Below are 25221 nucleotides of genomic sequence, written 5' to 3' on the forward strand. Positions count from 1 at the left end.
GGTTTTTCTATTATTTGACCTACTGACCTAGTTTTTGACCACACATGACCTAGTTTCGAACCTGACCTAGATATCATCAAAATGAACATTCTGACCAATTTTCATGCAGATCCTATGAAAAATATGACCTCTAGAGAGGTGACAAGGTTTTTGTATTATTTGACCTATTGACCTACTTTTAGACCGCATGTGAACCAGTTTCAAACTTGACTTAGATATCATCAAGGTGAACATTCTGACCAATTTTCATGAAGATACATTGAAAAATATGGCCTCTAGGGAGGTCACAAGGATTTTCTATTTTTAGATCTACTGACCTAGTTTTGGACTGCAGTTAACCCAGTTTCGAACTTGACCTAGATATCATCAAGATGGACATTCTGACCAATTTTCATGCAGATCCCATGAAAAATACGGCCTCTACAGAGGTCAGAAGGTTTTTCTATTATTTGACCTACTGACCTAGTTTTGGACTGGACATGACCCAGTTTCGAACTTGACCTAGATATCATCCAGATGAACATTCTGACCAATTTTCATGAAGATCTTGTGAAAAATATGGCCTATAGAGAGGTCAAAAGGTTTTTCTATTATTTGACCTACTGACCTAGTTTTTGACCGCAGTTGACCCAGTTTCAAACTTAACCTAGATATCATCAAGATGAACATTCTGACCAACTTTCATGCAGATCCCATGAAAAATATGGCCTCTACAGAGGTCACAAGGTTTTTCTATTATTTGACCTACTGACCTAGTTTTGGACCAGACGTGACCAAGTTTCGAACTTGACCTAGATATCATCAAGATGAACATTCTGACCAATTTTCATAAAGATCTTACGAAAAATATGGCCTCTAGAGAGGTCACAAGGTTTTTCTATTTTTAGACCTACTGACCTAGTTTTTGACCGCACGTGACCCAGTTTCGAACTTGACCTAGATATCATCAAGGTGAACATTCTGACTAATTTTCATAAAGATCCCATGAAAACTGTGTCCTCTAGAGTGGTCACAAGCAAAAGTTTACGCACGGATGCACGGACGGACGACGGACGCTGCGTGATCACAAAAGCTCACCTTGTCACTTTGTGACAGGTGAGCTAAAAAAGAAAGTAGAGATATCCATAGAGTGATTAATGTCATGCAGAGTAAAAATAACAATTGTGAAGTCACTAAATTGATGATAAATTCAAACCGTAAAGTGTGGGCAACTCCAACCCCACTTTGTCTATCACAGCAACAAAATATCACACACATCTACACTTCAAAGACCATGGCATATAGATGTGAGTGATGATGTGGAGCAACTGTTGAAAGTTTGAATAAAATCCATTAAGTAGATGGGAATACCTTGCTCAAGGGCAAATATGTGGTAATGAGGCTTGAGGGTAACTGTGTAGGCTGAGCCTTGTTAAACAGTTACCATAGAGTCGGATATTCCCATCTACTCAATGGATTTGACCTACAACCAGTGAAAGAAGACTAATGTACTTACGTCATCAATGATGCCTCCCGTAAGAAAGACTGAGCTGCCCTGTTATCGTCCTTGAGTTTCTTGATTGCTACTGCTTTACCTTTATATAGACCTTTATGTACATCTGAAAGAGTGAATAAACGCCATTTCAACAATATTGAATGAAAATTAGAAGTTGTTGGTCTAATGGTCTGTATACTCCTCTTCTTTGAAGGAGGGTATACCGGTAATTAGTTATTACACAGAGGGCTGGCATGCCTTAAGGCGATACTCAGTGGCATACTAGCAGAGGTATTAGCTCAAGGGTCATTACAGGTCTAGTATGCCAATACTACCATAAGACATATCAGCTCTGTTATTTAACCTTTTATTGCATAAGTTCAATTCTACTGGTTTATATAAAAAGATTAAACAAAAGCTGTTAGTACAACATGCATGCATCCCCATGATGGGTTGTCCCATTCAGTCCTGTGATTACTATGACCTTGATCTAATAATGCCAAAATATAGGGGTCATTTATTCGTAAGCAAGTTTGATGATACTGTGGTCGTAAAATGTAAAGCCCTCTTACCTCCAAATTCTCCTTTTCCTATAAGTTCTCCAATTACTAAATCATCTAGCTTAATAGTCCAGCCACCTAAAGCAAATTCTTCTGGAGAGACTGAGAAAAAATTGCCGCCTTGTTTTGGCAGTGGCGTTATTAACTTTGTACATAGACCATCAGCATCTTTTGTGTAATGCTGAAACAGAAATTAATTTCACATATACATATAAAACATATACATCAGATGAATCACTACCCTCCATTTATGATGCCACAATTACAAAAATTTAAATAAAACTTTTCTGGAAATAATGCAAACAGACAATTATACAGAAACTGCAAAACAGACTCAAATTTTTCATATTCCTCCTTCATGTGCGAGTCCAAACGAACAAGTAAATTACCATTCAATTGATCATGATGTTTAGAAATTGAAATCCGAAATTGATATCACCAAGAAATTGCCTTTTTTACCAAAACCATGAAATTTATGCTCAAGAAATTCAATGAATTTACAGTAAAAGGTGCATAAAGGTGCACCTGAAATTTAATATAACATTTAAATATAACCAAAATACATGTATGTAGGTTTGGCATCTTCAATGGAGACTATGATTTAACTCCCTAAAATAGTCAAGAACTGGGTTTTGAAACATATCACATTATCGTGGTAGCTATATTAAGACATTCAGCACATGTACCTGCAAAAGAAAGACTTATATGTGTAGATTTACTTGTAGCAAGAGATTCCATTACAGATACCGGACAATTATAGCATTTCCTGCAATGCTGGTAAAGGATTCAATTATACTTATACATAGCATAATTTTAATTTCTATTTTCCTCTCTTGAAATATTTGGCTTATGGCTTTTTTCCCAGCAATGTGCAGTTCACAAAGATAACATAATAACTTATCCTGGTTATTTAATGATAATATGAACAAAGTTAAATACGAGCTGTCCGTAACACAGCCAATGCTTGACTATTCGAGTTGTTGTCCCAGAAGCAGGTGTTAAGATATTTATAAAGTTTCAATCCAGTATATACATTAGATTTTGAAATAGTAACTTTTGGCCAAAATGCATGTCAGAGATATGGGACTTGATGCCATCACTTAGTTTTATAACCCTAAAGATACATGTGAAGTTTCAATTCAAAATCTGCATTAGTTTTGGAGATAGTAAGTTGCATGCAAAACTTTAACCAGGATTTTCACTGCCACCTATCATTAAATTAAGTTTAGTAACAATAACAGTTGACCTTCGTTCGCTCAAACTCAACAGCACCAGCAAAATTTGTGCGAGTTATAGGTCGATCAAACAAAATGCAGTATACAGGGATTTCATCACCACATTTCCACAATGCTGTAAGTCTATTTTTGACAAAATTGAGATTATAGTGTCATTAGGTACGTATGACCCCTGTATGATGAAACATTTGTGGCCTTGTAGAACTAACATGAACAGGCTAAAGACATTGACACTCAAATCTTTAAACGTTGTTTCCTAAAACTATCAAAAAGCAAGTTTCAGCATTGTGGAAATAAGGGAAGATTTTGCTGGGACCAAATCCAGTTTGCGCAAAGGGTGGTGTTCGAATTTTCCAAGTTCAAGTGAACGAAGTTTGGCTGTACGAAGATATTCCTTAAACTAACTCTTTCTTGATCTATAAGGAAAATATAAAAGAACTTCAAGCCAGCAAACTGGTATAAAATTAAGCTAGATCTGCAAATTGCATAAACACAGGGATCAGCCTAGGTCAAAATTTCAGGGAGAAGTGACTTCTCCCTCCACAGAATTTAGGGAGAAGTTGAGAAATTTAAGGAGAATCATCGGCATAGCATTCAGTTTTGCCTATATATATCCACTTTCTGTGGGTCTAGCTGTAACTATAAACAGTAATTTTTAAGGAAATTGATTCTTGCATATCATTTTCATGAATTTCTAAATAAAGTAAAACTTAGCTATGAAAAAGTCGCCTTTAAATTTTTATCCGAAATTTACATGTCGAAATCGTAAATTTAACAGGTGCACGATCAAAACGGCGTGAAAATTTCATTAATATTCGATTCTCGTACTTTTATAATGCCCGATTTTTGCACCAACTTGTTCAGATTTATACATTTAATTATTTATTTATTATTTTTCGAAAATAATACCAAACTCGTAGTTAATGGCGATCTTTTACAATATTTTGTACGGCAGTTCTGCGTCCGCGAAATCATTTTTATCCACAGTACCCGAGCCGTTCATTTACAGAAATTGACCGTAATCATGGTAATTGAAATAATTTTTGAAGTAGTCTTTAATAAAATGAAAGAATAATATACAATTGTTGCATAAAATCATGCTCTCGTTAAGTTTATCGGCTTTTTACACGCCGATTGAAAATTTTCAAAATGGCGACGGCTTACAATATTATTGATTGACACTGTTAGATATTAACGCTACGATTGGCTGAAGTTTGACAGGCGAGTAGGCGGGGTTGACTATGGATTTATCGATAATTTAATCTAGAATATGCATCAAGTTTTGCAACTTGAAGTAAACAGATAATAACTCGCTGAAAAACTCGGCGATTTGGATTTCGCCCGGAGGCGATAATTAGGCGAAGTGGCCGACTTTAAAGCGACGATTTCGCTCAAATCGCCTTGTAGGCTGATCCCTGAAACAAACTTAAATCAACTCTTTCTTGGTCTAAAAGTAGTACAAAATTAAGCTACTAGCTGCAAATTGCATGAACAATTAACTTTCAAAATTATGTTAATCAATAAATATGGAAATGCTTTGAAAAAAAACTTGCATACAAAACCTAAATTCTGCAAGTCCTGTAATTTGTTCCTGTAAACACTGGAAAATAATTTTAAAACAAGAATTGTGTCCACAGGACACAGATGCCCCAACATACTGTGCCATCCTCTATATAGCAAAAACTATCAAAGGGCCATAACTGCAGTAAAAATATTCACAGAAAGAATTCCTTCCTTTAAGGTCATCTGCAGATCAAGCTTGTTCATCTGTGAAAGTTTGAAGCAAATCAGGCAAACAATGTGGAAGGAGTTGGACACACTAGATTTTGAGACACATGGACGTATGTACGTAATGGACAACAGCAACGTTATATGCCTCCAACATAAATGTGTAAGAGCATAAAAATTGCCTTTCGTAAATACAGGAGACACTCTGTATTCACCAAGACACATATTTAACATGGCACAGTCTGTATAGCACAGTCTATCTCTACCCCCAATTAAGGATGTAATTGATTAAAATGTTCATTTTAATTCGTCAACAGCATTGCTATTTATGTGCATAAAAAGCCGCCAATCACATAATCAACTGTATTTTAACCACACAAAATGCTTTTGGTCAGCAATATTTATGAAGCAACATACAGTGATGGTTTATACTCTAGTTCATGTTGGCAAACCTTTTGACCTTGGAACTGTAAGTCATTCCATGATTTTGATATTTCAAATGGCAATTGATTTCAAGTGTGCATTGTAATATTGTTGATAAACTGATATTGTTTTAACCAATTACATCACTATTCCCAACTAGTAAGTGATTCATGTATACTGTCTATAGTTAATACAGTGCTAGAAGAGAATATACAAAGCATGCATAGAAGAATGATTAGTGAGCTATTTGATTAACAAATGTGCTCCCCAGGACAGCCAGCTGGGGGAAACCTGGTATGAAACTTTCAGTCTTGTTGTCATTGTGACCTTGACCTTTGACTTACAGACCCCTAAAAGGATAGGGGCCACCACTGGCATATACATCTAATAATGACTGACAGCCAGTGGCCCATGTCTTTACCAGGTATTTATTAGAACCCACTTTTGTCCCATGATAATTGTTACCTTGACCTTTGACTTATTGATTCTCAAATCAATAGGTGTCATCTGCTGTCACAAGCAAACAGTCATGAAGTTTGAAAGCTGTATGTCAAAGCATTCTACTGTTATTGACTGCAAAATCGTTTTCAATCTCGAGGTCATGGTGACCCTGACCTTTCAATAGCACCCAAAAGAATAGGGATCATCTAATGAGCATACGCAATCATCTTATTAAGTTTGACCTCCATAGGCCTATTGCCAGAAAGGGCTCATAAGTTATTGATCAGAAACTAAAGGACAGACAGACCATCCGATCAAAATGAACAAAACAATACTGTAAAATTATTACTACTTGTGGGGGACTAATTTTCCTGGATTTTGTTGAAAAAATTCATGAAGCTAACTCCCAACGAACAAGTAAAATTTCCATTCATTTTATGCTCAAAACCTGAAATATGTGAAGTTATATCCACTAGAAATAGCTGTTTTGGCCCAAACCACGAAATTTTGTGCCCCAAAAATTAGGTGATTCCATAGTATACTCCATCTTTCTTTTGAAGTGAGTAGAATTATAATTGTAATTTTATGCAATTATGTTAGTAATATCAAAGTAATTCAGTTTTTTACATTCTGTTTTACTTATATGGGGGATTGCACACAATATAGTAAAGAACACAAAGAGACTAACATAGCTGCTACAAATACAAATTACTGTATAAGTTCTAATAATTGTTCCATGGACAAAATCTATCAAACAGACAAGTTCAAAATGTTCTGGACAAAATATGAAACTTTTATATATTGTAAGCTTGCTTCAATTTAGTTGTGAAAATTTAAAAATTAATCTGGCACCCAAAAGCATCTGCTGAACAAATGGATATTATTGAGGTTGTAGCAGAGCCAAAAGCTACTAGTCGTAAGCACAACTCAAAACACCATTTTCTTTAAAGCGATAACAAAAGCAAGAGATGAAGCGCTGGTAGCCCCACACCAACCTTATATAGAAATTTTAAGCATCAACACCCTTGTAGTTGTGAGTATGGAATCCACATCAATCACAAATCACACTATCACTTTTCCCTAAATGCAGTTTATGTCAAGCCAACCTCCCTACTTCCGTGAACAATTATCTTAATTTCTTTAGTTTAAAAATGATTTTTCAGAGAACATCAAAGTATGATTTTATACAGTTTACAGACAGGTATTGTGGTATGAATATATTGGTATAAAGAAGAATCAAGGCCTAGGCATATTCCCAGACAATATTCTACAGTCTGAACAAGTTTCCTTTAATAAACCTGTATAAAGTAATCATATCTGAATTCCTTAACCCTACAAAACATACATAACGTGATACATTTCTGAGCTCTGTAACTCTAGTCATGCTTGTTTACCTACATGACGTGGTATCACAAAGTCTACCCGACTGTGTATTAATGCACTTAGAACTACAGCTGCTACAGCAGACCCTTTAGTCATATTAGAGATTACTTAACTCTGAATAAACAGTATAAATGGTGGAGACAAAAAGACTATAAATATAACATAGGAATCACCTGCTTAATGATTTTCATTTGTCTATGACAAAATTTGGCTGTGTTATAATATGCCTCCAAAGGCCATGTTTTTCCCACCTTAAGAAATCTACAAAATCACATATTTCTGAAGAAAACTGCAAAAAAGAATGTACTTGTTTGGCTGACTTGGTATATTCACAAATAAAGGGACAGATTCAATTTAGAAAATGCAGTCTCAAGTCCATTCATAACATCATATCTAGTCTGGGAATATGACAAGACCTGACTTTGTATTGATTATACATGTTTTAAGATTATACAAGGGAAATTTGGACGTTACGGCTACGAGGGTGTTTTACCTCTACCAGCCTTGTCAAATTATCAAAAAATCCTTCCTCGTCTATCGTTAGTTTATTTTTGCTGTAGATGATGCGATAATGCTCCACTTTGTTTTTATGATATACGCTCAATGTATAATCGCCCGGATAATGAACACTTTCTCGCACCAAAAACAAACCGTTCGTCTTGATGTCAAAAAGGAGCTTTTCTGCATTTGGTCTGTCTATTTTGCCATGGAACCATCTAAAACACGTCAGGTTGAAATTAAAAACGAAGATAAAACTATTTAGCTGTTACTGCTACCTGTAGATTCAGTCTTGTTATTGAAAACAACCATGTCTGACTTTATTTTTCAAAATCAACTTGTTGACAGATGTACAAAATGAAGGTCCCCAATTCAAATACTATGTCCTTCAAACAAGTTCAGACAAATTCACCAGACATGAATGTTTCCTATTATCTATAACCATGCCTTTGTTAACAGTGTTATAAAACTACAACATCTCTGCGTATCGAACTGTTTTCTGACTATTATTGCCACGACTATCAATATTTTATGTGCTGATAAAATGATCTTCGCCTTAGCGGACTAAATAACCCTGTTCGTTCAGTTTTGTGTATTTTCATACTAAGTATAATGATGAAAAACAAATTAAGAAACAAATAAAAACAAGAGGGCCATGATGGCCCTATATCGCTCACCTGAGTACCATTGCTTTAACCAAAAACAAAAAGAAAAATTCTTACAAGGTACAGATGTGTCAAAATACACCTAAAAATTGGAGAAACTATCCATGTTGTACCACAGGAAAGTAGTCTCACAGTTTTCCCCTACGGCCAATAATAAAAAAATTACTAAATAAGCTATTTATAGTAACATAAAAGGGAAGTAATAAAAAGAAAATATTGTAAGCGAACAAAAGAAGGATCTGCCAAATAAAAACAAGAGCACTGCAACGCAAATGCAGAGCAATATTCACATAAAACAAAATCATATTATGACCTCTGACCTCTAAGTGTGACCTTGACATTGAATTTAGCCATCCAAAACATGCACTCTGCACATCCTTTCAATGAGTGAACATTTGTGTCAGGTTTCTCTGAAATCCATCAAGGGGTTCAAGAGTTACAGAGCGGAAGGGAAATTGCTAACCAACACACAGACAGACAGACGGACACTGAGGCGATAACATAATACGTCCCTATGGGCATATAAAAAAGAATCGAGATCTTATGGTGATACAAGTTGTGTGCAAGTTTGGTTAAAATCAAATCATAAATGAAGCTGCTATTGTGCAGACAAGGTCAAAATAGCCAATTCTGGCCCTTTCAGGGGCCATTACTCTGGAACCCATTATGGGATCTGGCCGGTTCAAGAATGGAACCAAGATCTTTTGGTGTCACAAGTTTTGTGCAAGTTTGATTAAATTCAAATCATAAATGAAGCTGCTATTGTGCAGACAAGGTCAAAGTAACTAATTCCGGCCCTATCAGGGGCCATAACTCTGGAACCCATTAAGGGATCTGGCCGGTTCAAGAAAGGAACCAAGATCTTACGGTGACACAAGTTTTCTGCAAGTTTGGTTAAAATCAAATCATAAATGAAGCTGCTATTGTGCAGACAAGGTCAAAATAGCTAATTTTGGGCCTTTCAGGGGCCATAACTCTGGAACCCATAATGGAATCTGGCCAGTTCCAGAAAGGAACCAAGATCTTATCGTGATACAAGTTGTGTGCAAGTTTGGTAAAAATCAAATCATAAAGAAAGCTGCTATTGTGCAGACAAGCTCAAAATGAATAATTTTGGTCCATTCAGGGGCCATAACTCTGGAACCCATAATGGGATCTGGCCAGTTCAAGAAAGGAACCGAGATCTTATGGTGATACAAGTTGTGTGCAAGTTTGGTTAAAATAAAATCATAAATGAAACCACTATCGTGCAGACAAGAAATTGTTGACGGACGGACGCATGGACTGATGACGGACGAAGGGTGATCACAAAAGAAAGACAAACAAAAAAACATTTCAAAAGGTACCAGTTCAATGTCGCAGAACTTTTGTAGTTTACGATACACACCCCTTCTGTGGTTATGAAAAAAGCTGTGAAATGTTTTGTTTCGCGAACACATTATTATACCTCTACGAGTTGCGGTAAATTATCGAAGAAACTGTCCTCGTCAATTGTTAATTTGTTTTGTTTATAAATAATTCTGTAGTGTTCCACTTTGTTGGCACAGCAAACACTTAGTGTATAGTCCCCCGGAAAATTTACACTTTCTCGCACAAGAAATAATCCATCTTGTCGGGGCTGTAACAAGTCATCTGCTTTTCCTCGATCAATTTTTCCGTGAAACCATCTAAAAACAAATACATTGTGCATGCGTCTAAAGTACAAAAATAAAAATACGGGATATAAATTGAAAATGATAAATCTAAAATGTATTTCTGCCTAGAGAACAGAAACTATCAAAAAAATTATGAGTACTTTTTTTCCTGAAAAAGTAGCTATATTATTGAACATACGTATCCTTCTACCATTGAAGGAAAAAACTGTTTCTTTCAAATAAATATATAAAAATCTCTTTAAGGCTTCAATAGATGGGTATCTTCTAATAAATAAATTCTTAATCTAAGCTGTCGAAGCTGATTGTGTCATTTTTTTCTTCCTTCCCAAGTGCAGCAGCTTTTTTAGAGCCAAAATTCTAACATATGTTATCTACCATAATAGGATCATGGTCATGTGACTGTCATATGGTTACATCATATTTGAAAATGAGCCAATCAAATGGAAGCTATGTTTTCTCAGCCATCTGTGCCATCTGTTTAAGCCAGAAATACATTCTTTGACAACATATCAAGCAACAGACTTACTGAGCTAAACTTCTGCATTTTATTTGTCTGCAATATGTTTATAATACTTTGTAAGTAGTAGAACATAATTTTTTTTTTCTACAGCTGAATAAACAAAACAAGAGGACCATGATGGTCCTGAATCGCTCACCTCTTCCCACATGACCCAGTTTTGAGTATGACGTCGTTTTTTCTATTATTTGACATAGTGACCTAGTTTTTGAGCTCATGTGACCCAGTTTTGAACTTGACCTAGATATTATCAAGATAAAAATTCTGACCAATTTTCATGAAGATACATTGAAAAATATGGTCTCTAGAGAGGTCACAAGGTTTTTCTATTATTTGACCTATTGACCTAGTTTTCGAAGGTACGTGACCCTGTTTTGAACTTTACATAGATATCATCAAGGTGAACATTCTCACTAATTTTCATGAAGATCTCATGAAAAATATGGCCTCTAGAGAGGTCACAAGGTTTTTCTATTTTTATACCTACTGGCCTAGTTTTTGACCGCACGTGACCCAGTTTCGAAACTGACCTAGATATCATCAAGGTGAATATTCAGATCAATTTTCATGAAGATCCATTGAAAAATATGGCCTCTAGAGAGGTCAAAAGATTTTAATAATTTTAGACCTAATGACCTAGTTTTTGATAGCAGTTGACCCAGTTTCAAACCTGACCTAGATATCATCAAGATGAACATTCAGACCAACTTTCATACAGATCCCATGAAAAGTATGGCCTCTAGAGAGGTCACAAGGTTTTTTTATTATTTGACCTACTGACCTAGTTTTTTAAGGCACATGACCCAGTTTCAAACTTGTCCTAGATATCATCAAGGTGAACATTCTGACCAATTTTTATGGAGATCCATTCACAAGTATGGCCTCTAGAGAGGTCACAAGGTTTTTCTATTTTTAGATCTACTGACCTAGTTTTTTACCGCACATGACCCTGTTTCGAACTTGACCTAGATATCATCAAGATGAACATTCAGACCAATTTTCATACAGATCCCATGAAAAATATGGCCTTTAGAGAGGTCACAAGGTTTTTCTATTATTTGACCTACTGACCTAGTTTTTGATGGCACGTGACCCACTTTCAAACTTGACCTAGATATCATCAAGATGAACATTCTGACCAACTTTCATACAGATCCCATGAAAAATATGGTCTCTAGAGAGGTCACAAGGTTTTTCTATTATTTGACCTACTGACCTAGTTTTTGATGGCACGTGACCCACTTTCGAAGTTGACCTAGATATCATCAAGATGAACATTCTGACCAATTTTCATGAAGATCTCATGAAATATATGGCCTCTAGAGAGGTCAAAAGGTTTTTCTATTTTTAGCCCTACTGACCTAGTTTTTGACCGCACGTGACCCAGTTTCGAACTTTACCTAGATATCATCAAGATGAACATTCAGACCAACTTTCATACAGATCCCATGAAAAATATGGCCTTTAGAGAGGTCACAAGGTTTTTCTATTATTTGACCTACTGACCTAGTTTTTGATGGCACGTGACCCAGTTTCGAACTTGACCTAGATATTATCAAGGTGAACATTCTGACCAATTTTCATGAAGATCTTGTGAAATATATGGCCTCTAGAGAGGTCACAAGGTTTTTCTATTTTTAGACCTACTGACCTAGTTTTTGATGGAACGTGACCCAGTTTCGAACTTTACCTAGATATCATCAAGGTGAACATTCTGACCAATTTTCATGAAGATCTTGTGAAATATATGGCCTCTAGAGAGGTCACAAGGTTTTTCTATTTTTAGACCTACTGACCTAGTTTTTGACAGCACGTGACCCAGTTTCGAACTTGACCTAGATATCATCAAGATGAACATTCTGACCAACTTTCATAAAGATCCCATGAAAAATGTGACCTCTAGAGAGGTCACAAGCAAAAGTTTACGGACGGACGCACGGACGGACGGACGGACGACGGACGACGGACACCGCACGATCACAAAACCTCACCTTGTCACTTTGTGACAGGTGAGCTAAAAAATCATCTGGAATTCACTATATGGAACTCACAAGAACTGCTTCATAATATACAGAAGTTTAACTAAGTAACAAAGCATAAAACAACAACGAGAAATATTCTTGCACTCACTTCAACGCATGGCAAGAATACTCTGTAAACTAAAAAAAGAAAAACTACGACAATGAACAATTAAGAAGTGGCCAATCAAAATCTCATGCTGATTCTGCAGACACCAATCTGTTACAAAATTAAACATCAGACAATGTATTTACAGGTCACTCAGTAGAGTATTTGCTGTAACTAATATTTGAAATGTAACAGAACACTCAGATTAGTGTTGCTGTAATTGAATTTCCTTGGCAAATTCTTTCATAATTCTGCATTTGAGTGTTTTGTAAATACAATGGCCAGTAACAAGACTCTACTACTCAACATAAATGCACAGATCTGACAGACCATGAAAAGCATTATTTTCTCCAAAATTCTATAAAAATGAGTTGTTCTAGAACACTGGTCAGTGATTGATTACCTGTGTATTACTGACAGTCTACAAAATCGATAACTTTTTTTGCTAATATTGTAAAATCATTTAATTTTGTTGGTAAACTATTCCATGGTATTGTAAAAAAAAAATATTCCACAGGGGCACAAATTTGTGGATTTCAAATTTTTGAAAACTTTTAACTATTCATTCAGTTTTTATTTGATGGACTGATGCCAAACTGAAATAGTTTTCCACAACTTATAATGATTTAACAGTATATCATGCAGACAAATGCAAAAATGTAATGCAAAACGAAGAATTGTTTCTGAAAATAATAGTAAAACAAGTCACACGACGGATGAAAATGAAACTATTTAAAATGAGGAGCGAACATTTCAAACATTCAGTCACATGACCATACCTCGACCAATGACATTAGACTATCAAAAGTACATTCTCCCCCATCAACCTCGAGTTGATTGCCACGAGTCAATATTCGATAATGGTCAACTCGACTATCACAGCAGACAGACAGGGTGAAATCCCCATGAAAATGAACGCTATCTCGTATAAGGAAAACTCCATCCTCGCCTCCCTGAAGCAAATCCTCCGCTTCCTGACGAGAGATAGGGCCATGATGCCAGCTAAAACACGAGCCAGTGAGTAAATTACATCAATATAAGAAAGTCAATGTTTACCAAACTATATTCCTAACACGTGACATTAAAACATGTACTTATTGCCCACGAAATTCTATTTCATATATATGAATTAATTAAAGGCCATACTCATTTATACTCACAGACAAAAACTTAAAATCTATTTTACATTACAGTAACTTTTCTTAAACAGTAACTTTTCTTAGACATACATCAGATTTCCCACTCACATAACAAGTGACCGAGTATTGTAGTGGCAATACAGAAGTCCACTACTGGTGAAAAACTTTGAATAGTGACCTTGACCTTTGACTGACAAGCATAGGTCATTTGTTAACACATTGTCTCATCATGGGGAACATTTCTGTGTAGCTCTAAGATAATCCATCAATGCATTTAAAAGTTATTGAGCAAAAATCAATTTTTACTTGACCTTCAATAGTGACCTTGACCTTTGACCTACAAGCATAAGTCTTGTCTGTGCATAATCAACATATTGCCCTCTATTCATATACCAAGTTTTATGAACCTAGCTTGAATACTTTTTGAGAAATTGCAGGATCCAGATTTGCGGATGGACAGACGAATGGAGGGCATTCCTACAGTTCCTTCCAGTGTTACCAGTAGTGAAGTAATAAACTGCAAGTGGAAAATGGATACTCAGCAGAAAGAAAGAGTAACTTGAATAGGGGCAGAAGATGAATGACTCAAGACTGTGTTGACTTCTGCTGATATAAGCTCTCAATTATCATCCGTATCACTACTCTAGCAAATAGTAACCCTAAATTATCTAGAATAAGGAAACTTTTAAAATAATTCAGAAATCTGACAGGTCAAATAACAATGGTAGCTTGGTTTAATCATCATAAAGCTGATCAAATAAAGTAACTGCTTATGTAAGTTAATTGCAGAAGTGACCACAAAATGAGAATCAGCAATTTAAACTCCAATAATGTTTTCTCTGTATGCACAAGCTTCTAAAGAAAGCCAAGTGCTGGAACAGTCGAGCACAACTTGCTTGTGCATTGCAAGCTTGAGCTCATGGGCTAACTCGAGCAATTTGTGTCATCCCTTGCCGTTTTACTTCTATTTTCTTCATTTTGATCACTTGAAATCTAAGATAAACCAAGCACCTTGCGAACATGAGAGATCAGTGTTTTACTGCATGTTGACGGTCAAAGAATGGCAAAAAAAAATAGGAATATTATCAATTTTCCACAGAGTTTTCGTTCTTCCAAATCCACTTCAGAAGCATTCACCTCTGTCATTGTCTTGGCCCACTTTTATTCAAGAATCTTAAAAAAAATTAACTCCTGAAAACATGACCAAATGAATTTCTCCTCTTATAATCAAGACATTGCTTTAGTATCAACGACCTTTAACATCCTGAGAAAATAGCAATTTTGTGTAAATTCTTAATACATTCTGGCTAGACTGTTCATGTCAAACCAAAGTGCAGAAAGGCAATCAAAAATTGCTACACTTTTATCATAAATCTAGTCAGTAAAGGAACTGGTGCTAACATTCTTTACAAGTCACTTTGTTTTCTTTCAAACTATTTGACAGAATGTTATCCATTCATTGTTTGCCATTCAGTCAGTTTCTTTTTTTGTTAAGCACCCCTTATAACAGTTAAAGATACTGTCCAAATTGATAATTATAAAAATTTAGCAAAGTAAGAGTTAACTAAACTTTGAAACATTAGACACGTATAATGCAATGTGTACATACTTTTTCATAGACACTGACAGTGATGAAAGTGAGGTCAAGAACGACAACTCTGTGAATAATGTTATTATATCAGGAAATTGCCTATTCTAATTACATGTTTACTACCATAGCTTGGTCTGTTATGTCACCACAGGTTTTAAGAATCATACAAGTACAGTAATTAATTTAAAACTGTAAACTTACGGCATAGCATGAAGCGAGACTTCTTTTCGTTTTTGAACATAAGTTGCGGGAATCATGCCTTCCTCTCCATTGTTATTTTTTGCTTTGTACCAGTTCACATCCTGCAATACAACATTTGCAATACAACATTTGAACAAGTTATGACAAGGTGAAATACGGTATAACCTCTGTTGTAACAAGAGGACCATGATGGTCCTAAATCGCTCACCTATCCCCACATGACCCAGTGTTGAACTGTGTATGACGTCGTTATTTCTATTATTTGACAAAGTGACCTAGTTTTTGAGCACATGTGACCTAGATATCATCAAGATAAAAATTCTAACCAATTTTCATGAAGATCCATTGAAAAATATGACCTCTAGAGAGGTCACAAGGTTTTTCTATTATCTGACCTAATGACCTAGTTTTTGAAGGCATGTGACCCATTTTTAAATCTGACCTAGATATCATCAAGGTGAACATTCTGACCAATTTTCATGAAGATCTCGTGAAAAATATGGCCTCTAGAGAGGTCACAAGGTTTTTCTATTTTTCGATCTACTGACCTAGTTTTTGACCGCACATGACCCAGTTATGAATTTGACCTAGATATCATCAAGCTGTACATTCTCACCAATTTTCATGAAGATCCATTAAGAAATATGGCCTCTAGAGACATCACAATGTTTTTCTATTTTTAGACCTACTGACCTAGTTTTTGACTGCACGTGACCCAGTTTCAAACTTGATCTAGATATCATCATGATGAACATTCTGACCAATTTTCATGAAGATCTCTTGAAAAAATATGGCCTCTAGAGAGGTCACAAGGTTTTTCTATTTTTAGATCTACTGACTTAGTTATTAACCGCACATGACCAAGTTTGGAACCTGACCTAGATATCATCAAGATGAACATTCTGACCAATTTTCATGAAGATCCATTGAGAAATATGGCCTCTAAGAGAGGTCACAAGGTTTTTCTATTTTTAGACCGACTGACCTAGTTTTTGATCCCACGTGACCCAGTTTCGAACTCGACCTAGATATCATCAAGGTGAACATTCTGACCAATTTTCATGAAGATCTCATGAAAAATATGGCCTCTAGAGAGGTCACAAGGTTTTTCTTTTTTTAAATCTACTGACCTAGTTTTTGACCCCACGTGACCCAGTTTCGAACCTGACCTAGATATCATCAAGGTGAACATTCTGACTCTTTTTCATGCAGATCTCATGAAAAATATCGCCTCTAGAGAGGTCACAAGGTTTTTCTATTTTTAGACCTACTGACCTAGTTTTTGACCCCACATGACCCAGTTTTGAACTTGACCTAGATATCATCAAGGTGAACATTCTGACTCTTTTTCATGAAGATCTCATGAAAAATATGGCCTCTAGAGAGGTCACAAGGTTTTTCTATTTTTAGACCTACTGACCTAGTTTTTGACCCCACATGACCCAGTTTCAAACTTGATCTAGATATCATCAAGATGAACATTCTGACCAATTTTCATGAAGATCTCATGAAAAATATGGCCTCTAGAGAGGTCACAAGGTTTTTCTATTTTTAGATCTACTGACCTAGTTTTTGACAGCACATGACCCAGTTTCAAACTTGACCTAGATATCATCAAGATGAACATTCTGACCAACTTTCATAAAGATCCCATGAAAAATGTGACATCTAGAGTGGTCACAAGCAAAAGTTTACGCACGCAGGCACGGACGCACAGACGACGGACGCCACGCGATCACAAAAGCTCACCTTGTCACTTTGTGACAGGTGAGCTAATAAAAGCTCTGAAAACAACAAGCATCGCCATACACAGTAAAACCTGTATTAAACAGCCAGCAACTTGATCGAAAATCTGGCTGCCATGAGCAGGTGGCTGTATAAGGCAAGATGGCCACTAATGCAGGTTTAACTGGATGGAAAGAATGTCAGAAGATAATTTATTTTCTTTGATTTTAAGTTATTTACTTAAATGATATCTGTCATATGGAGATTTTCCGGTTTAAATGGTAGAAGATAAAATGTGTCCCTTTGGACAATTTTTAAGTATGGACACCAGTACAAAATTCAAATCATTTTGTACAGGAACAGCCAATATATCATAGAATTTCAGACATAATCATTATTATTATACCAGATTTATATAGCGCCCTCTTCATGATAAACATGTTCAAAGGTGCTTTACATATGGAGGACACCATACAGAATTCTGATCAATCACTGAATATTACAGAACCACATAATTTTTTTCTGTATCTCCAAAATATTTCAGAGTAATTGTTTTGGGTTGGGCAAGCTTATTCCTTATGATTCTTTTATTTTTTTATGACAAAGTATATGGAATTTCTACCTGAAAATGGCATGATTTCTGTCTTATTTTTCAAAAGAGGTTTAAATTTTTCATGAACTGAAAAATTTAATGTTATACTTCACAAAAAAAAATGGTTATGTGATAACTTAATTGAGCAAATTATCATGTCTCAAATGTTAAAAGTTGATTAAAGGAACGTTCTTCCCGAAAGATATTCAATAATTTATTATTTTCTTTCATTTATTGACTTATATTTCATATATTGGAAAATCTTGTCCTAGTTTGCACCAAGGTTTGTGTTAACCCTTACCATGCTAAATTGCTATAATGAACTTGTCAATCTTCCAATTTGGACAGTACCATTACCTGTTAAAAGGGGTGCTTACCAAAAGATACTGACTGAATAGCGAACAGTGCAGATCATGATCAGACTGTACGGATGTGCAGGTTGATCATGATCTACACTGGTCGCAAAGGCATAACCAATCGTGTCCAGCATGGTAAGGGCTAAATAGGTGTTTAGTTGATAAAAGTCCCCTGTATGTTACCAAAACATGTATTTTCAACCTCTTTAAAATCTATAATTCCTGTAACTTTATTCACAGACACATCTCAAGTTTTTTTGGGTTTTTTGTTCATAAAACAAGGAAACTGATATCAGATCAGGATTTGAATAACTTCCCCCTTGAAATAAAATATGTGCATATTCTACTTAAAGTGTTATCTATGAGATTTCCCTCGTTTTAACTTCCTAGTTTGGGTGGTAGATAAACCAATTTGGTTATCTCAATACAAAGTGCATTATGTTATTGAAAAGGAACTGAGATTTTATGTTTGTAGTTTTTTCTGACAAGGCTCAAATGTTTGTGAAACCTTTCCTGTAACTAAATTTCACACGTCCTTACATTCACATATAAGAAATGTATTCGTATTCATGTTCGTAATCACATTTGACCTAAACTAACTTAATGTTTACTGTGAAATCATTACTTTGTGTGGGGGACTTATTTTTATGGTTCAGGCAAAGTAAAAGTAAATCTTAACAAACTAATTAATTTCTCATTCATTTTATGTTTTAAAAGTGAAATGCACAAATTCATATCCCCACAGAATTGCCTTTTTGACCCAAAGCACAAAATGTTGTGCCCAGGTAATTAAATGATTTTTACAGTAATATAAACACAAGATGTAATTAGTTAAGCAGACCTAAAACATAACATCTGAACAACTGTTCTGCCTTGTTTAAAAACTTAGAAAACAGACTTAAGTTCAACTTCATAACAATTTCCTGTTGTGAAACAGAAGTTCTGAAAAAATTCAAAATAAAATTATTCTTCATTAAACCATGCAAATTAATTTAAATCTATACTAAGTTTTTAATTTCTGAGGTTTACTAAAGAATGAAAACACAATTTATGTAGTAATTTTGACAGCACTGCAAACCAAACTAAACAGCTGTGTAGTCGATATAAACTCAGAAGAACAAGACCCAAATATTAATGAATAGGAACCATCTTCTGATAAATACATAATTATATGCGTATGATTTTTTTTTTTGCTGCTACCAATATTCTACTGTGAAATCAGTTCATTTCCTTAGAATGAAATTTTGTGTGGACATGAATCCATATCTGAAGAAAAAGAAATATTTAAAGGTGCAAAATAAAGACAAATGAATAGACATAAATCCTAAAAAAAGACTACACATCTTGAAATATAGTACTAAACATTACGATAGCCGTGCAATATTCCCTTGAAATCAACACATGTACAGAGAAACAAATGATTGTTTCTGTATTTTCTTAGACTGACATGGGGGGTCATTTTGTCCTACTTTCGTGTTTATCGCTTTTCCGTAATCAGTCGGAAATTCTTCGGGATCACGTGATTTTAAAATTGTTTCAAACGAATATCCATTTAAGACGCGCAACAAAATAACTGTATTTCCATGATGGTAATTATGCACGACTTGCACGAAAAATATGAGATGTACAAAATTTAAGTTTAAAACTGACAGTGACATATATATATTGTTTCTGCAGTGTAAGACAGTTACTCATTTATATCCTTAAAATTATACTGAAAAGAGATTAACTGAAAAAGTTTACAGACGAAGTTATAAAAACACTTTTATTCGGGAAGGGCCTGAATTGTCCTTATGAAAGCTTGTAGTATAGCTGTATATACCTGTATTATAAGAATGATTTTCATGAAGTTTTTGTGAGTTACAAAATTGTTGAATTCCATGTGCTAAGTTTGTAAAAATCACATTTTCGTTTGGGCATATGATATATTTTGTATCTATTTATAAATTATAGCCTCGTTTCGGAGGATTCTTCCGAAAAAGTCCGAAGATGCTCGACGGGTTCGTAAGCAGTCAGAAAGCATACTTTCGGTTTGACATAGGCACCATTTTTGGTTCATTTGTTAGTTATTCTTGAACATATTTATGACTATTTGGTCAGAACCGATGCAGTGAGCCATATTTTCAGTAAATAGGAAGTCTCAGCTACAAACTCTGGTTTTCATATAATACTCGTTCGGGTTTTAGTAATGGACCTTTAATGGGACTGTAATACATGTATATTTAATGGGATTTACTTGCGTCATAGACCCCAGTCCCTGGGGTAAAATCTTCAACGAGGACATAAGTTGTGGTTCCTAGTGTCTTATTGCTCGTGTTTTGGGGTAAAATGTTCAGGATGACTGACACCACTGGCATAGTTATTTCAAGGAAAAGCCAGGATTCCTTATAAAACCACTTTCTGGGTTATTTCAGAGTTAATTTTAATAATTATTATTACATCAATTTGATTATAAATAAGAAAAGTCAACACACAATAATAATTATGTAAAATTAAATGAAGACACAAGAGAAAGTCAAGTTTAAATAAATATATTAAAAATCTAAAGTCCACTCATAAACACACATTCACAACTACAATGATCTAAATAATGTTTACTAATAAACTTCTACAGTAACTGTTAATATATACACCAAATCTGGCATTTCAAAAAATATATGTCAATATTATCAGAACGTTCCACAACTATTCCAAATAAAATGCACATAAATTTTAGTATTCTCTTGGGCAAATAAATAAAACTCCAAAATTTAAATTGAATCATTCTTCAATAAAAATAAACCCAAAGTTCCTAAAATTGGCTCTAATTTTCAATAATTTCGAAACCAAGAAGTGTTATTCCTTTACCGCACTTTAACATCCTTTACATAACACTGATAAGGGATAATCAATAATCAATAGGCCATATATGGCTAATAAGCCTGACAGTCTTATCTGAACAGGGGTGTTGGCATTATTTTGTGATTACACACACTTATGTTACAAATATGATTATTTTAGTATTTTCTGTTAGTTTGACATTATTTTTTGTCAATGTAAAATTTTAAGGAAATTTGGTACTATTAATTCTCTCTGTGTTTCGAACATGTATACGGTATATTATAGTAACAAAAAAACAAAGTCCCGAAACCCTTTAATTTTTTTTTCTCTCTGAAAACCTAACATGCACCATGCACAACTACTGTTGTTACTGATCACTTGTGTGAAGTTTCATTAAATTGTGACAAGGGGATGAGGAGAGTTGGTGCCCACAAGATTGTGTCTATGGACAGACGGATGGAGAACCTGAAACCAGTATACCCCACTTACAACTTTGTTGTTGTGGTGGGTGGGTGGGGGGGGGGGGGGGGAGCAGGTACAATTAGTCCCCCATCATGAAAGATTTCACAGTAGTTTTGCATGCTATGTAAATAATTCACATTGCTGTATTATAAGAAAGCAATAAAGTCTGATTAAACTATCAACAAATAAATCTTGGGCAATTATTTCTGATCTACAGTACAACAACTTATGTATTTTTATTTACACAGAAACACAGATATGTAAATACTTTGGCAGACCTACAAAACAAACTAAACAACTGCTTTAGCCTATAAAAAATAAAGGAAAAAAGCTCCCGGAGGTGAGCACAGCTGTTATCAAATGCAATATAAAGTATTGTCTTTAATCTATGAATAGAGAGGAAGGAATATGTTGAACATAAATTATTGTACAGCAAGATCCTGCTTCCTGTATTAACTGTTGTACCATCACCTCAGAACAGGAAGCATGTAAATGCTTCTTTATACATGTATATACAGTACTCTTTGAAAAACTTTTAACCTATATTTCTTTTTAAGTTACAAAGAGACATAACTCTAGAAATACTGCAGGTAGAGTTATGCATCTTGTCATACTGTCACCATAGGAGAGATCGTGTTTGTATACAAATCCGTTGTATTTTCTATTTTTAGAACTGATAAGACAGTCATCAGGTGGGCCGAACCTCCATTTTTTTTGTAAACAGTGATGTTTTTCTAACAGCCTAAACTTTCTTAAAACACAAATTATATCAATATTTTTTTATCAATGGAAAGGTTATAAAACATGCAATTTATTAATTACTTTTAATTATTATTTTGAAAGAAAATGGATTAATTATGAATGCTTAACTTACAGTGTTTTTCTAAAAGTTTTGAACATCACTACGCCGCTATTAAAATTATGTCATTTAAAACGGTTATTCATTTTAAAAAGATATCTGAATACGAAAATATGAAAATTGTCAGCTTTTCAACTTTTTGAATATTGAAAATCCATAAATATTCGAAAAAGTTATTAAAAATTAAAAATTCCGATCCCATACACAATGTAAAAACATTTGTTTTGCCCACCACTTGACGTCACAGCGATCTCTCCTAAAAACAAGTACACCAGGTTTCAACTGACTATCTATAGCAATGACGACGATACTGTGCTTCATAAAAAAAACTAACCAATGAAAGTACAATAGCCCTCCTTATTCTTCCAAAGTTGTGCTAAAAGGGAGTGTCATGGTCACCTTATTAAACGGACAAGCTGTCACATTTTCGCGATTTGTAATAGTCATGTTGTGCCTATCATAGCAAGATTTTATTTGACAAAACAGCCTCTCCCTGTTTCCTTTAATTCACAGAGTAAATTAGAAAACTAGACAATTTTTTATAGAGCCAGCTAAATTTTCTCTTCAGTCGAAACACTGGACTTCCAACCAGGAAGTTTTATGTTCGAATCCCATTTAAGATGCATGTTTTCAAAAATGTCTAGCTGCAGACCATACCTGTATCATTCATCCTCCAACTCTAATTCATGTCAGGAAGTTGTCAGTTACTTGGAAGAGATAAAGATGGTATACTGTAAAATCATCTAATTTTGTGTGCAATAAATTTTAAGGTTTTCAATAAAACTACTTTTTCGCAGGGATATAACGGAACGAGCTTTTAAATTTCAACTTTTGAAGATAAAAAACAACAAGAGCACCGCCTTGTGTGTGCTGACGCTCATCTGATTTTTTTGTATAATAGAAATATTGTCCTACCCATGATTTTCTAAGTCTAAAAAGGGCCATCATTCTTGCAAAAAGCAGAAAAGAGTTATGTTTCTTGATGTACAGTGTCCACTTATGATGATGAAAAACTGTTGCAAGTTTTAAAGCAATAGCTTTGATAGTTTATGAGAAAAGCTGACTTAAACATAATACTCAACCAAGAAAACTGATTTTCTAAGTCCAAAAGGGGCAATAATTATGCAAAAAAGCAGGATGGAGTTATGTTTCTTGCTGTACAGGGTCAACCATTGATGGTGAACAAGTGTTGCAAGTTTCAAAACAATACACTGGATAGTTTAGGAGAAAAGCTGATCTAAACATAAAACTTAACCAAGAAACCTGATATTTTCTAAGTCCAAAAGGCCATAATTCTTGCAAAAAGCAGGATGGAGTTATGTTTCTTGGCGTACAGGGTCAGCTAATGATGGTGAACAAGTGTTCCAAGTTTCAAAGCAATAGCTTTGATAGTTTAGGAGAAAAGCTGACCTAAACATAAAACTTAACCAGGCAACGCCGACGCCGACTCCGATCAAGTGATGACAATAACTCATCATTTTTTTTTCAAAAAATCAGATGAGCTAAAAATCGGATGGGAAATATATGTGCTTTTGGGATTTAATTTCACAGATGGATGCAACCATGAAAATTAGCTCCCCACAAAAGTTAGTAATTTCACAGTAAACTGTCAAAAGGGTATAAAACTCAACAAAACAACAAACAAATTAAAAGGCACTTGTTTATGATAACATACACTTGTAAAGTAACCTTAAGCAGAAAACAGTGGGCGTACATAAACTGCATGTTCTGCATGTACATTGCATGCATCCTTCAAGATGGTCTGATCAAAAACTGATTTGATCTAGCTCATACTGAAATATTAATGCTCTAAGGAAATATTCACTTCAAAACAAATAATGAGTGGGACTGTATCCTGGTTAACAAGAGTTATCTTTCCTTTGACCTTGTGACAAAATCTCTCTTAAAACCACTACAGTAAAACCTCTCTGAATACCACCTCTAGCAACCAATTACTTATCCACAACGGAAGATGTTTTTTCCCATTTGCAAAATTTCTAAATAAACTATAGATGCTTTTGAGAAAAGCACATGTCTCCCACAACTGCCCCTATGAAAAATGTTAGTTTCTCTAGATGTTTAAGACGAGTGGATCCAATTAGATGGTCTGGATGAGTGGATCCAATCAGTAATTCAAGGGTCATAAATCAAAAGTGCCTGGGCGGATTTGGCAAGTTATCGAACTTGGGTAAGGTCTTATGGCCAAACACATTTTGTTCAAGTTTGGTGAAGATCGGATGAGAAATGTTCGACTTAGAGAGCGGACAAGAGTAAACAGACGGATTTTTTCGGTAATTCAAGGGCCGTAACTCTAAAATGCCTGGACCGATTTGGCTAGTTATCGAACTTGGCTGAGGTCTCATGGTCAAACACATTTTGTTCAAGTTTAGTGAAGATCGGATGAGAAATGTTCGACTTAGAGTGCGGACAAGAAAAAAAGGCCTATTTTTCGTTAATTCAAGGGCCGTAACTCCATAATGCCTATACCGATTTGGCTAGTTATCGAACTTGGCCGAGGTCTCATGGTCAAACACATTTTGTTCAAGTTTGGTGAAGATCGGATGAGAAATGTTTGATTAAGAGTGCGGACATGAGTAAAAAGGCCAATTTTTTGATAATTCAAGGGTCGTAACTCCAAAATGCCTTGACCGATTCGGCTAGTTATCGAACTTGGCCGAGGTCTCATGGTCAAACACATATTGTAAAAGTTTGGTGAAGATTAGATGAGAAATATATGAATTAGAGTGCGGACAAGAGTAAAAAGACCGAT

At 35.0% G+C, this 25221-nt stretch overlaps 1 protein-coding gene across 3 annotated transcripts in view; it reads right to left on the bottom strand.

The window, feature by feature from the left end:
- Window positions 1–25221, bottom strand: part of LOC123523134 (tyrosine-protein kinase CSK-like) — a 60094-nt gene that overhangs the window by 19299 nt on the left and 15574 nt on the right. Inside the window, exons 4-7 of one of the 3 annotated variants that reach the window (XM_045300791.2) lie at window positions 15638–15738; window positions 7738–7960; window positions 2047–2215; window positions 1496–1598 (exon numbers count right to left, since the gene is read on the bottom strand). In XM_045300791.2, the coding sequence (XP_045156726.1) occupies window positions 1496–1598; window positions 2047–2215; window positions 7738–7960; window positions 15638–15738 (596 nt within the window). Of the gene's footprint in view, window positions 1–1495; window positions 1599–2046; window positions 2216–7737; window positions 7961–9854; window positions 10075–13485; window positions 13709–15637; window positions 15739–25221 lie in introns of all 3 variants that reach the window. The other 2 variants (XM_045300792.2, XM_045300790.2) reach the window with 2 other exon arrangements.

The sequence above is a fragment of the Mercenaria mercenaria genome, chromosome 8 (genome assembly GCF_021730395.1).
Source record: "Mercenaria mercenaria strain notata chromosome 8, MADL_Memer_1, whole genome shotgun sequence".
NCBI lineage: Eukaryota > Metazoa > Mollusca > Bivalvia > Venerida > Veneridae > Mercenaria > Mercenaria mercenaria.